At 46.8% G+C, this 14,561-nt stretch overlaps 1 protein-coding gene across 1 annotated transcript; it reads left to right on the top strand.

Moving 5' to 3' along the window:
• Positions 1–316: 316 nt before the first annotated feature.
• On the top strand, positions 317–14,361 carry SNRNP27 (small nuclear ribonucleoprotein U4/U6.U5 subunit 27). The gene is made up of 6 exons (XM_084804243.1): positions 317–384; positions 2,419–2,533; positions 3,803–3,915; positions 10,206–10,285; positions 12,780–12,844; positions 14,023–14,361. Exons 1-6 carry the CDS (start codon positions 348–350, stop codon positions 14,075–14,077), a joined length of 465 nt encoding a protein of 154 aa, XP_084660369.1. The 5' UTR covers positions 317–347; the 3' UTR covers positions 14,078–14,361.
• The last annotated feature ends 200 nt before the right edge of the window (positions 14,362–14,561 follow it).

Here is a 14,561-nt window from a genome sequence, read left to right as displayed (position 1 = left end):
GTCGGCGGGGGTCCGCGGGCCCCCGTCTGAGGGAAGCGCCCGGGCTTGCGCTGCCCCGCGGTCGCCGGCCCCCGACCCACGGCGGCTGCGCCCTGTGCCCGCGTCTCCGCGGCGGCCCCTGCGGCCCACGAGTCCGTGCGGGGCGCCGCCGGCGGGGGGCGGGCCGGGTCGTGCCCCGCGCCGCCCCGCGCCGCCCCGCGCCGCCCCGCGATTGGTCAGCCGCAGGCCCTTGGGAGCCAGGGCGGCCCACGCCCAGGCGGCGTGTTCCCAGCCGGAGCACAAGAGGGAACGGACCAGCTCGCCGGAAGTCCCGGGCAGCCGCAGGAAGTGCTGCGGGAGGAGGCGGGATGGGCCGCAGCCGCTCCAGGTCCCCGCCCCGAAGGGGTGAGTGTCCCGGGGACCCCCTGCGGGGAGGCGGCCTTGGCGCGCTCCGCCCCGCCCCGCCCGGCATAGGCCTGCCTCTGGAGCCGCTCGGCCGGCGATGGGCCGGGGCTCGGACCCCTCCCTGCCTCCCCCCGCCCGCGGGCGCCGAGGGGCCGCCCTCCTCCGGGCCTGCGGCTTCGCCCCTGAGCCTCCTCCGCTCCGGCGCAGCCAAGCTGGAGCCCGCGCGGCCGCCGGCGCCGGCTCGCTCGGGCGCGGGACGGGCAGCCTTCTGCAGCCGGCGCCCTCCAGCTCGGCGGCTCCCGTCAGTAGCGCCGGCGCCGGGACGGAGGCGTGAGCCGCTCTGCGTGGCGCGGAGGACGCGGGCGGAGAGGCCCTCCAGCGGGGCCGGGGCCGGGGCCGCGGCCGCCTGTTGCCGCGAAGAGCCGCAAGGCGTCTGGCGGCACCTTCAAGGCGCCCCCCCCCCCCCCGGTCGTTCTGGCGGAAGCTCCCGTGGACCGCGGGTGACTGACACGCATCGCAGGGTGCACCTACCGAAGCGGCTTCTACTCCATGGGAGCTGATACCAGAAAAACGGCGTTCGCCTTCCGCAAGACTCGTCGTCGTTTCTCCTCCTCTTCTCAAGCTTGGGGCCATCCATGCAGCGAAGCTGACTGGCTGAAAATCCAGGACAGATAAAGGGAAGGGGGTCTTTGGGCAGCACCCATTTGACTTGTGGAACTCCCTTGGGGCGCAATCCTGCGCCTGATTAGACGGAAAAAGGTCCCACAACTCCCAGCATGCCCCAGCCAGCCATTGTAGGACTTCTTTCTGTCTAAACAGGCATAGGATGGCACCCTGAGATCGCTTTAAAAGGAATTGAACAGATTCATGGCAGAAAAGAGGCTACTAATCGTAGTGGCTAGATGAATCCACCAGGTTCAGAGGCAGTTTCCCTAAATAGCACTTGTTGCAGCAGAGCAATGGCAGAAGAGGACTATTGCTGCCTTGTCATGCTTATGGGGAACAGGATTCTGGATTAGATGAGCCTTTGGTCTGATCCAGCAGGGCTCTTATGTGCTCCCTTTGCTGGCTTCCCCCACAACTGATTTGAGATTGCAAGTCCTTTGAATGCAGGGACCTACCTAGCACTTCATTAATGGCATTTTCTAGAGCACCACATAGACCAATGTCAGTCTTTAAATAGTCTTATTACCAAAGGTGACCTTTCTCTTCCCACTGGGCTAAAAGCTAACCACTGTTCATCATAACCACTGTCATGATGAACAGTAGTTGAATTATGGGAGGTGCAGAGGGGACCCATTCCCCATTAGCTACTGTGCTTAGAAGGTTATGAGAGGGCTGCAAGTATGATTTGGCTCAAATTGTTCTGGGGTGGTCTTATGAATTTCACTAAGGGTTCCTCTGCCATTCTTCCCATAATTTGAGCACTGGTTGCAAGGACAGAATGAGGCCAGCTCCAGTGTTTGTTGCCCTGAGTTGTTTTTTTTAGAGGAAGAGAGTTGCAGGATATAGAATGCAATAAATAACACACTTCCAAAGAAGGAAAAACAGCCTCCCTGCTCTTCCTTTGCATGTGCATTGCTTAACTTCATAGCTAAAACCCAATCTGGAACCAACTCTGTATGCCATCCTAAGCTTCATGGAAGAAGGATAGGATAAAAACATAGAATCAAAATTGTAGCAAATGGAGGTAAAACACTATTTTACCTTTTAGCATCCTGTGAAGGCTTAAATATGTTAACACAAGGGCTCCAGTTGGTTTCTAAATATTGTAGTTATTGGTAGCTAGATACATTGTATTATTATTATTATTAACTAGAGTTTTATGCTTTAATTAGTAATCAAATGAAAGTTTATGAGGGCAAACTGTACTCTGTGGGGCTGAGACGGGAAGGCATACTGGTTTGTTTTTGAACCCACCTTGACTATGGTGTGTTACTGCAGGAGGAATATCCATACTCACAGAAATGCAAGAGGGTTATTAAATCCGTAACTAAGGTTGGTTGCTCTGTTTTAATTTTTTTTTTCTTCAAGAACGTCGGCGTTCCAGATCCACCTCACGGGAGAGGAGGCGGCGGGAGCGGTCGAGGTCTCGGGAGAGAGACAGGAGAAGAAGTCGTTCCCGTTCCCCACATAGGCGACGCTCCAGGTGAGGAGGTGGCATCAGATAGTAGCACTAGGTTTCTTGTTAACCTGTTCTGTAGGTACCATTCTTGTTGTGGGCAGTATATATGAGGATCAAGCAGGCCTATAGCTCTTGCCATTAGCAGGGGCTATTATGGTTATGTAGTTTATCCATAATATCCCCCCCCCCCGCCCCAATCTACAAGAATTCACAAGCGAGTGGACTACTTTACCTAAAGAAATGATCAGTGTTGTATGAAGGCTCTCCCGTGGCTCCCCAGCAGCTGTTTACTTTTGAAAGAAGAGATGGAGGAAAGGTCATTTGCCTCTCCCAGCTATGATTGCCTATGGGATGGGACAGTAAAATCTAGTGTTGGCAGTTAAACTGTTTCTGTCCCTTTCTTCTTATGGCAGTTTTAAGCCTCTTGACTGCTTTCTCTCCCACTTCCTCCAATAGCTTTGTTGTGGTGTTTGACAGTTAAACTAGATACATGTTCAGGACTAGTGATGAATGGTTTCTAGGCAGTTATAAAATCCTAGGTGAGTAAGCAGGGGAAAGCCATGTCCCTGGATGTGAGTTGTAGCCTTTGTAGAGTTTTTCTGTGTATAAAATAAGCTGAGGGGCTTGCATCGGCCATAGGAACACACCCATCTTCCTTGTAACTTCCCTTCACTATCCCTGGACAATGTTTCATAGCTCTCTGCCCCTGTGATCTGCCCCTCTTGTATTAAACCCTATTTGTGTACTAGATAGTAATCCATCTGAGCAGCAGCTGTGTAGTATCTTTGCTACTGAGCTAGTGTACTGTTGGTTAATAAATGCTAAATGGCTGTGTAGTGGGTAGAATGTTCAACTCACATGAGCAAGACCTGGGTTCAAATCCCTGCTCTGCTATGGTGGTCATTGGGATGACTTTGGGCCAATTTCTTATCATTCCATCAGACCTACTTCTCAGGGCTATTGTAAGAATAAAATTGGATAGTTCAGTATATGCAGCCCCAGGCTCCCTGCATAAAGGTTCATGTGATGGCTGTAGTATCTACCCCTCCCTTTCCTGTCACATCCCTACATAAGAGGAAGAAGAACTAGATAGTTGTGATTCTCAATGAGGATAAATTGATCTATACCCCTAATGTGTAATTATTGCCAGTTTTACATCTCGTTTTAATCCCAGCCCCCATTACCCAACAAATATGCAGGTGCTTCTTGTTTTGTGTGTCTCATAAGCTGACACGTGCACCTCCTAATGTCCGTCACCATAAAAGTGAAACTTGCACTGGTTTGACATTCTAGATCTCCACGGCGACATAGATCCAGTTCCTCTTCCCCTTCCCGACAGAAAGAAAGGCGAGATGATGAAAAGAAAGAGAACAAAGATGCCAAAGGCAAAGAGCGTCAGATTACAGGTAATAAAAAGTGTTGTAGTGTTGCAGCCCAAGGTGGAAAAAACCTTGCTATGATGCATGTTATTAACTTCAGCTCTGGAGTCAGGATTATGTGGATTTACTTAGGGAGAGGGTATCATTGTGAGAAGGATCTTGCCTTTGGGCAAGGATATTTGACTTGACAATTTTCTGGTTTTATAGGTAGAGCATATCTACCTCTTTTATTGAGAGCCAATAGATAATGTCAAAATCCATATTAGTGTAATACCTTTACTTGGCCAACCAAAAGTTCACAAAAATGTGTAAGCTTTTACGATCTCCAGAACTCTACATCAGACAAGATGTAACGGGGGGGACGGGATGACAAAAACCCTGATTTGATGGTGAAGTCACATAAGATAATGGGCAGAATCCAATGAGGCACTTAAGGCCCTGCCAATTCTCTTGTGCATACCCCTCTTGAGCAATGTTGATTCAGCACTTCCGAGGCAACCCCAAACGAGCAGAAACGCTCATTTCTGGAAGGAGGCAGATTGGCAGAGCTCACATGATGGAGCTCAGCTGACCTGCCTCCTTCCAGAAACAAGTGTTTCCGCTCGTTTCAGGGCTTCCTCGAGGAAGCACTAAAGTTCCCTTGCCTAACTGATCGCCCCCCTTGCCGCAACCAAATTGGCTGGACCCACCGCTTGCACAAAAGAATCAGTGGGGCGGAGAGGATTGGCAGGGGGCATAAGCGCCTCATTGGATTCTGCCCCATGTGTTGACCTGAGTCTAAGGAGCTTTCCACATCTTTTGTCATGCACAATAAAGGTGTACTTGTGTAAAAAATATATATCTGCCCCCATCCCACTCCAGTGCTGTTGTTACTGGGATGTTGCATTTTCCAAGCACTTGTCCAACAACATTTTGTACAGAATTATGTTGGATCCTTGAGGTGTCACTTTTATTGGGAAGTCCTTTTATATAATAAGGATTGATCTTGGTTTCGGGTTATTGATTTGTTTTAACTTCTCTATAAACATAAAACAATAAAAATACAAAATAATAAAATCCAAAGCAGAAGATAAAAGCAGCACAAAATAAAACAGTTGTTTAAAGAGTTCTTTGGTGCCATAAAGTCAGTGTAAGCGCTACATAAGCAGAGAGCATTCCATCAGCAAAAGGGATCTTTGCCCCTGCCCCTTAACCAAAGCTTTCAAGAGGAATTGTTTTCTTAGCAGTTTCTGTGTCAGTCATGAAAAGCACAAAATAAGGTGCTGTCTTTCTAGATTAGCCACAGTTGGAGCTGGATTACACTTCCTAAGGCAGAATGGAAAAGTAGCTCCTTTTCAGTTCTTCAGGGATAAAATAGGATTAGGTACAAGTGATAATGGATTAGTTTGCTTTACAAAACCTTTTGCATCTAGAAGGAAAATACACTAATGGTAAAAGATTGTAATAGTCCAGGAATTGAGTACCTCTATTGGACCCAATGTTTGTACCTTGTATGCTTGTATGAATTTAACTTTTTAACACATTTTAAAAGCTTTCCATTTGAGATGTCTCTGAAAACTGAACATCTTCTGATTTATAGGCCTGGTTTGCATGAAATGACAACCCAGAGTCTTTGAATCATGGGGTGTTGAATTGTGGGTTGTCGTTATGTGCGAACCCCTCACTGTGGTTTAACTATGCATTATTAACCATGAACAATCCGGGAAAAGAACCCATGGTTTGTTGTTAAGTTGTGAACTCTGGGTTGTTCATGGTTAACAATCCATTGTTGTTCAGTTGTGTCCGACTCCTTGTGACCCCATGGACCATAGCACGCCAGGCCTTCCTGTCCTCCGCTCTCTCCCGGAGTGTGCTCAAGTTCATATTCATTGCATCGGTGATGCTATCTAGCCATCCCATCCTCTGCCGTCCCCTTCTCCTTTTGCCTTCCATCTTTCCCAGCATCAGGGTCTTTTCCAGTGAGTTTTGTCTTCGCGTTTGGCCAAAATATTTGAGCTTCAGCTTCAGTATCTGACCTTCCAATGAGCAGTCAGGGTTGATTTCCTTTAGGATGGACTGATTTGACCTCCTTGCAGTCCAGGGGACTCGTAAGAGTCTTCTCCAGCACCACAGTTCGAAAGCATCGATTCTTCGGCGCTCAGCCTTCCTTATAGTCCAGCTCTCACAGCCATACGTTGCTACTGGGAAAACCATAGCTTTGATTATACGAACCTTTGGCGGCAAGGTGATGTCTCTGCTTCTTACTATGCTGTCTAGATGTGCCATAGCTTTCCTCCCAAGGAGCAAGCGTCTTTTAATTTCATGGCTACAGTCACTGTCTGCGGTGGTCTTGGAGCCCAAGAAAGTAAAATCTGTCACTGCTTCCATTTCTTCCCGTTCTTTATGCCAGGAAGTGATAGGGCCAGATGCCATGATCTTCGTTTTTTTAATGTTGAGTTTCAAACCAGCTTTTGCACTGTCCACTTTCACCCTCAACAAGAGGCTCTTTAGATTCTCTTCACTTTCTGCCATAAGGGTGGTATCGTCTGCGTATCTGAGGTTGTTGATAATTCTCCCGGCAATCTTAATTCCGAGCTGTGATTGATCCAACCCGGCTTTTCTCATGATGTACTCTGCATAAAAATTCAATAAGCAGGTCGACAATATACAGCCTTGTCGTACTCCTTTCCCAATTTTGAACCAATCGGTTGTTCCATGTCCGGTTCTTACTGTTGCATCTTGGCCCTCATACAGGTTTCTCAGGAGACAGGTAAGGTGGTCTGGTACTCCCATCTCTTTTTTTTTTTTGCCAGAGTTTGCCCGAGTTTGTTGTGATCCACACAATCAAAGGCTTTAGCATAGTTAATGAAGCAGAAATAGACGTTTTTCTGGAATTCACTTGCTTTCTCCATGATGTGGCTGCAAAAAAGGCAAATGCTATTTTGGGCTGCATTAATAGAAGCATAGCTTCCAAATCCCGGGAAGTACTAGTTCCCCTCTACTCAGCACTGGTTAGGCCTCATCTGGAGTACCGTGTCCAGTTCTGGGCACCACACTTTAAGAAGGATGCAGACAAGCTAGAGAGGGTTCAGAGGAGGGCAACAAAGATGATCAGGAGACTGGAAACAAAGCCCTATGAGGAGAGACTGAAAGAACTGGGCATGTTTAGCCCCGAGAAGAGAAGACTGAGGGGAGATATGATAGTGCTCTTCAAGTCCTAAACAGGTTGTCACAGAGAAGAAGGCCAGCATCTCTTCTCGATCATGCCAGAGTGTAGGACATGGAAGGATGGGCTCAAGTGACAGGAAGCCAGATTCCAGCTGAACATCAGGAAAAACATCCTGGCTGTTAGAGCAATACGACAATGGAACCAATTCCCTAAGGGAGGTAGTGGGCTCTCCCACCCTGGAGGCATTCAAGATGAGGCTGGACAGCCACCTGTCAGGGATGCTCTGACTTGGATTCCTGCATTGAGTGGGGAGTTGGACTCAATGGCCTTGTAGGCCCCTTCCAACCCTACTATTCTATGATCCACCGAATGTTGGCGATTTGATCTCTAGTTCCTCTGCCTCTTCGAAACCCAGCTTGTACTTCCGGTAGTTCTCAGTTCACATGCTGCTGAAGCCTAGCTTGTAGGATTTTGAGCATAACCTTGCTGGCATGTGAAATGAGCGCAATTGTGCGGTAGTTTGAACACTCTTTGGCGTTGCCCTTCTTTGGAACTGGAATGTAAACTGACCTTTTCCAGTCTTGTGGCCACTGTTGAGTGTTCCAGATTTGTTGGCATATTGAGTGCAGCACTTTAACAGTATCATCTTTTAGGATCTTAAATAGCTCAGCTGGAATACTGTCATCTCCGCTAGCTTTGTTGTTACTAATGCTTCCTAAGGCCCACTTGACTTCACTCTGTAGGTTGTCCGGCTCAAGTTCAGTGACCTCACTCTCATGGCTATCAGGGACATTCAGATCTTTCCTGTATAGTTCTTCTGTGTATTCTTTCCACCTCTTCTTAATCTCATCTGCTTCTGTGAGGTCCCTGCCTTCTTTGTCCTTTATCATGCCCATCTTTGCACAAAACATTCCCTTGAGATCTCCAATTTTCTTGAAAAGATCTCTAGTCTTTCCCATTCTATTGTTTTCCTCGATTTCTTTGCATTGTTCATTTAAGAAGGCCTTCTTGTCTCTCCTTGCTCTTCTCTGGAACTCTGCATTCAGTTGGATATATCTTCCCCTTTCTCCCTTGCTTTTCACTTCCCTTCTTTCCTCAGCTACTTGTAAAGCCGCATCAGACAGCCACTTTGCTTTCTTGCATTTCTTTGTCTTTGGGATGGATTTCGTTGCTGCCTCCTGAACCATGTTACGGACCTCCATCCATAGTTCCTCAGGCACTCTGTCAGGTCTAATCCCTTAAATCTATTCCTCACCTGCACTGTATATTCATAAGGGCTATGATTTAGTTCATACCTGAATGGTTTAGTGGTTTTCCCTATGTTCTTCAATTTAAGCCGAAATTTTGCAACAAGCAGCTCATGATCTGAGCCACAGTCAGCTCCAGGTCTTTGTTTTGACTGACTGTATAGAGCTTCTCCATCTTTGGCTGCGAAGTACATAATCAATCTGGTTTCGATATTGACCATCTGGTGATGTCCATGTGTAGAGTCGCCTCTTGTGCTGTTGGAAAAGAGTGTTTGCTATGATCAGCGTGTTCTCTTGGCAAAACTCTATTAGCCTTTGTCCTGCTTCATTTTGTACACCAAGGCCATGCTTGCCTGTTATCCCGGTGATTTCTTGACTTCCTACTTTGGCATTCAATTCTCCTCTGATGAAGAGGACATCTTTTTTGGGTGTTAGTTCTAGAAGGTGTTGTCGGTCTTCATGGAACCGATCAACCTCAGCTTCTTCGGCCTCAGTGGTTGGGGCATAGACTTGAAGTACTGTGATGTTGAATGGTTTGCCTTGGATTTGTACTGAGATCATTCTGTCATTTTTGAGATTGTACCCCAGTACTGCTTTTCCCACCCTTTTGTTGACTATGAGCACTACTCCATTTCTTCTAAGGGATTCTTGCCCACAGTTGTAGATATAATGGTCGCCTGAATTAAATTCACCCATGCCTGTCCATTTTAGTTTGCTGAATTCCCAAGATGTCCATGTTCAGTCTTGCCATCTCACGTTTGACCACCTCCAGCTTACCTTGATTCATTGATCTGACATTCCAGGTTCCGAAACAATATTGTTCTTTACAGCATCGGACTTTCTTTTCACCACCAGACACATCCACAGCTGAGTGTCCTTTCGGCTTTGGCCCAGCTGCTTCACTCTTTCTGGCGCTACTTGGAAATTCCCTCTGCTCTTCCCCAGTAGTATACTGGGCACCTTCCAACCTGAGAGGCTCATCTTCTGGTGTCATATCTTTCAGCCTTGTGATACGTTCCATGGGGTTTTCTTGGCAAGAATCCTGAAGTGGGTTGCCATTTCCTTCTCCAGTAGACCACATTTTGTCAGAACTCTCCACCATGACCTGTCCGTCTTGGGTGGCCCTGCATGGCATAGCTTATGGCTTCACTGCGTTACGCAAGCCCCTTCGCCATAACAAGGCAGTGATCCATGAAGGGGTAACAATCCATAGTTAAAGCATAATGCAGGGTTTGCACATAACAGCCACCCATGATTCAACAACAACCCATGATTCAATGACAATCCATCCTCATAAGAACATAAGAAGAGTAAGGTCCATCTAGACCACCATTCTGTTCACACAGTGGCCAACCAGCTGCCCATAGGAAAGGCACAAGCAGAATTTGAGTGCAACAGCACCCTCCCGCCCATGTTCCCTGCTAACTGGTGTACATAGGCATACTTCCTCTGATACTGGAGGTGGCAGATAGCCATCAGGACTAGTAGCCTTGATACCCTTCTCCTCCAGGAACTTGTCTAACTCCCTTTTAAAGCCATCTGAATAGGTGGCCGTCACTATGTCTTTTGGTAGCAAATTCCATAGTTTGACTATGTGCTGTGTGAAGAAGTCCTTCCTTTTATCTGTCTTGAATCTCCCACCAATCAATATCATGGGATGACCCCTGGTTCTAGTATTATGAGAGAGGGAGGAAAATGTCTCCCTATCCACTTCCTCCACACCAGCTCAACCCGTACTTTGGCTTGTTATGTGTAAACCAGGTCAATGGCTGTTCTTGGAAAGTGAAAAGGAAATGCTGCCTTATAACAGTTCTGTGTGATTCTTGATTCCAGTTCCCTCTCCACTGGCAAGTGTAGTAAGATTCTTTTAGCTGCTTCCTTGTCGCCTTCTCTCCCAGTTGTGTCTTGGTTTCTTTTTGCAGAAGAAGATTTGGAGGGCAAGACAGAAGAAGAAATTGAAATGATGAAAATGATGGGATTCGCATCATTTGACACAACAAAGGTAAGTGGCTTCTTTTGTAGTCCTTAATCCAGGGGTGCAGAACCTCAGCCCAGGGGCCAAATCTGGCCCTTGAGGGTTCCCGTCCAGCTTTCTGGGGTTCCCCTGAAGGCCATGCCCCCTTCTTCTGGCCCCACCCCTTTCCCCCAACCACCACTAGTTTGGTGACTTCCTGGCTTTTGTGCAGTTTTCCTCCCGTTGTAAAATGTTGAGATGCTTCTCCTGAGGCTGAGTTGCTGGCAGTAATATCTTTAAGCTACAATATGCTAGTATTTTGGCCCCACCCCCTTTGCTCCCACCCACCACTGGCATGCAGCCCCTGAAAGCTTCTCCAGAATGGAATTCGGCCCTTGAGCTGAAAGAGGTCCCCCCACCCTACCCCTGCCTTAAATCAAGGGCAGCATGTGGTTAAGCTGCATCTGCTGTTGAGCCAGCAACTTAAAAGCAGGGTGGTATGCGTGCACCACAGTTCTCTAGATGAACAGCAGACCTGTGCAATGTGGTAGTGGGGGCAGAATTCCGTTTTTGAGGATCTGCTTTTTTACTAAAAGAACACATTTCTCGCCATTGCTGTTGCAGAAAGATGCCTGAATGTGTTTGAGCCATGCCTGCTGAGAAGTTAGAAAGGGGCTGAATTAAGATTTCACGTAGCTGGGGGCAGTGGGGCTCCCCTGCTCTGTGCAGCTCCATGAGTAGCAAAACCAAAATAAATTACTGAACTCTGGAAAAAAAGGCGGGGGCTGGGGGAGAGTGAATTGTGCAGACTAAGACGTTAAGTAGTTTCCGTTCGATATGCGCAACTTCTTACAGGGAGCAAAACTTAGATTGCCTTGGCACAGATCTTTTTTTAGTGTAGAGTACACACAGTGCAGCACACATTTCAGTTGCCTATCTGGGAACCATAGATGAACTGAGGTTTTTACTGTTTGTAACTACGGGCTGTTTGCGTGATACTGGGGCTGTTTAAGCCACAAGGAGCTACAGTGCCCACAGGTGCCATCCTGCTTATTCAACCCCCAACTGTGGGTTGTCATGTCATGCAAACCCAGCTGGTGGGGGTTAGGTGAGTGTTAAAAAGCCCTCACATAACCCTAGAACAGGGCATGGGTTCTTTGGGGTTGAATATGGGGTCCTCGGGGGGCTAACCTTCACATAACCCCTGCCGGCCAGGTTCACATGACATGACAACGCACAGTCTGTGGTTGAATATTCAGGATGGCACTTGTGAGTGCCACAGCTCAGCCGTGTGGCGTGTGCACCCAGTCACTGTCTAGCTGCCTCTGTCTGTGCAACTGAGCACGTGCATGCAAATAAGTGGGTGGCAGCAGAATAGACTTTCCCACTTAGTTAACCCGGTCTCCTTTTGGGGAGGCTGATGGTTAATTTTTGGAATCTACCATGTCTTCATCTGCCTGAAGCTGCAAAAAAGGGGGGGAGCATCTGATGGTAAGTAGAGATACACTCCCCTGAGATGAGTATCCATTTAGGTATAATGGCCAATAGCTGTTAAACTTCACCTCAATTATTTTCTCTAATTTTTAAAAGCAGCCTAAGCTAGTAGTTGTTACTGCACCTTGAATTCCACAAGTTCACTTATGCCTGTATATAATACCAGCCCCAGCTCAGGCAAAAGACACAAACCACACTGCAGGTTCAAGTCAGAGAGAAGGAAGTTTCTGGCATGATTAATAAATCGTTCCAGGACATGGTCCTGATATTGGCTTGTACACTAGCCAACTAGATTCGTGACTCTCAAACTCTGTCCTTGGATTTCCTCAGTGAGAAGACCTTAAATGGCAGACAGCATCCCAGGCGTTCTCTCTCCCCCAGCTTTCTTCATTTCAGCAGGGTGGTGGGTTGGGGATGTGGGAGAGTCATTCTGTTGCTGCTGTTAAACAATTGGAAGACAAATCCTTGCCAGTCCCCCAGAGACCTACCAGTAGATCCTGATCTATATACTGCTTGCTTCTGCTAGAATCTTCTACAATGCAAAGGGGTTCCAGATTTGACACAGGGATTGTTTGGCAGTACATTGTTGTGGGGCAAGTTCCCGGAAGGTAGGTAGCTTGGAAACTGTTGATCTAGCTTCTCGTGTTGAAATCTCTGCATAGGCAGATTTCCCAAAAGCGAAAGTGTAAAATTCAAAGAAGAAAGATACTGCAACAAACAAAAAGCAAAATGTGACTGGCTTTCTTGAGGATGCCCAACTTAAATTACACTCATATCCTGCCTGTTCTCCAAGGCTCACTGGCTTCTATCCTCACATTCCTTCTGTGAATGACCTTTCCCACCTTCTGCTTCTTCTGCAGCCCCCTGTACACCCTTGAAATCTACTTCCAGGGGCTGCAGATGGAGGAGAAAATTGGTGGAAATTTCCCCCTCCCTTACACAAATAGAGGAGTAACTTAGGATCCAAGCCATTGTCTTTCTCTTCCCCTAGGCCAGGTGTCACTGTATCTCTTGTCTGAAGATGACTGGGTTTCTCTTTGTCTTGCAGGGCAAGAAAGTGGATGGCTCTGTAAATGCCTATGCTATAAATGTATCGCAGAAGAGGAAATACAGGTTGGCCTTACTTCCCCTTGGACAGATTGGCTCTGAGAATGGGAGCTCTGTGATCCCCTCTATGTCAAAGAGAGCACTTAATTGATTCACAGGAATACTTGCAAAAGAAAGCTGTGTTCCTTCATACTCCCCCCCTTTTTATTTTTGAAACAAGAGAACAGATTCCCTTTTGTGGAGTGATTCACCCTAAATGCGTTAATTTGCTTCAGAAAATCCGTGTATGCCAGGGATTCTCAAACTTTATGGTGAGCTGCCTTGAGGGGGAGTGGAGTTCCCCAAATGCCAATAAAACAACCAAGATTTAATATTGTGGGAGAGCAGAAAGTTACCAAGGTCGGCCTCCTGTGGTTCCCACCGTTTCAGGATTAATTTGCATAATGTAAATTAATCTGCCACAGTCTGAGTTTCTGTTAGTTGGGATGTTAGATTTGTATGTTGCTGTTCTTACAAGTGTGACATGCAACCAAAATGTTGCAGCATGGAGTGCTCCTGTTCAGGGTTCCAGCCAGGCCCCTTTATAGGATATTCCACTCCCTCTCCCACAGTCTTGTATTCTTCCCCCGCCCCCACTAGTGAAGACAGCATTCCATGGCCACTGGGCACCCTCAATCCTCATTGGGCTGCTTTGAGGGGGTTTTTGTTACCTCCTTTGAGTTTTTCTTTTTTTTTTTAAAAAAAAAGGTACCTTCTGCAAGTCTTGAGGTTTCCTCAACCCTGCTGATTCCTCCCTCATGTGTGAATAGTGCCATAAGGACCAACACAGGGAGAATGAGTTTGCTCTTGATATTTAGGATTCTGCTGCAGCTAAGTTAGAAACTAAATCAATTGGCCATGCTGGCTGAGGAATGATGGGAGTTGTAGTCCAACACATTTGGGGGGCACCAGGTTGAAGAAGGCTGAACTAAATACTAATAAATATACTTTAAAGTCTGGTAGGTGTAGGGGGGTGTATGTGTGTGAGATATCATCACAAGCACAGAATTCCGTTTTGAGATACAGAAACTGGCATCCTGAAAACATTGGCTTTAACCGTTCTAAAATAAAAGCAGTTTTCTAACTCTCATGACTACAAAGATGAGCAATGCCTGGAGAAATTTCAGAAAGACTGGGTGGGTATTGAGATTGTCTAGGGGGCTTCAGTATAGTTTATTGGTAATGTTTGCTTTCTGTTGTTGCAGGCAATACATGAACAGGAAAGGTGGATTCAATAGACCTCTGGATTTCATTGCCTGATATGTGCACTTGTAACACCTGAAAGATGACTTCACTCTAGTTGCTTAATTGGCTTAGCCACAGCTGTTGCTGTGAAGAGGATCCCAACTTCTTCCCACACAAAACAGGGATCTTTTTTGTGGAGAATCCATGAAAGTGACATTATCTCATAGGGTGAGATGGTAGTATGTTTTTCCTCAAATGTGTTTTTTTACACAAAATTATTCCCTTTTGTCTTTCTGTATTTCACTTTTGTGGGTTTCTGCTTTTAAATATTGTCAGTTAAATTAAAATAGAAAAACCTATATTGTCTCCTTGAACACACTTAAAATAGAACAGTTGACTAAAAATTAGGATGCAAAATTATTTGATTTGTGTTGCTGAGGTTCCTGAAGTACGGATAAAGCAGTTAAGTACTTAACTTAAGTTTAAGTACTTAACTTAGTTAAGTTAAGCAGTTAAGTACTCCCCAACATTGTTGGGGAGTGTTTCTGAGCACTACTTG

Source organism: Heloderma suspectum, chromosome 6 (genome assembly GCF_057233095.1).
Source record: "Heloderma suspectum isolate Gila_16-S chromosome 6, 16-S_ref, whole genome shotgun sequence".
In the NCBI taxonomy this organism is placed as follows: domain Eukaryota; kingdom Metazoa; phylum Chordata; class Lepidosauria; order Squamata; family Helodermatidae; genus Heloderma; species Heloderma suspectum.
Note: the sequence above shows the minus strand (reverse complement) of the source record. Positions and strands in the feature narration are given on the sequence as shown.

Coding starts and splice junctions, on each gene's coding strand:
- SNRNP27 (XM_084804243.1), top strand. CDS start 348: ATGGGCCGCAGCCGCTCCAGGTCCCCGCCCCGAAGGG. Junction 2,534..3,802: donor CCACATAGGCGACGCTCCAG/GTGAGGAGGTGG, acceptor TTGACATTCTAG/ATCTCCACGGCGACATAGAT. Junction 12,845..14,022: donor TCGCAGAAGAGGAAATACAG/GTTGGCCTTACT, acceptor CTGTTGTTGCAG/GCAATACATGAACAGGAAAG.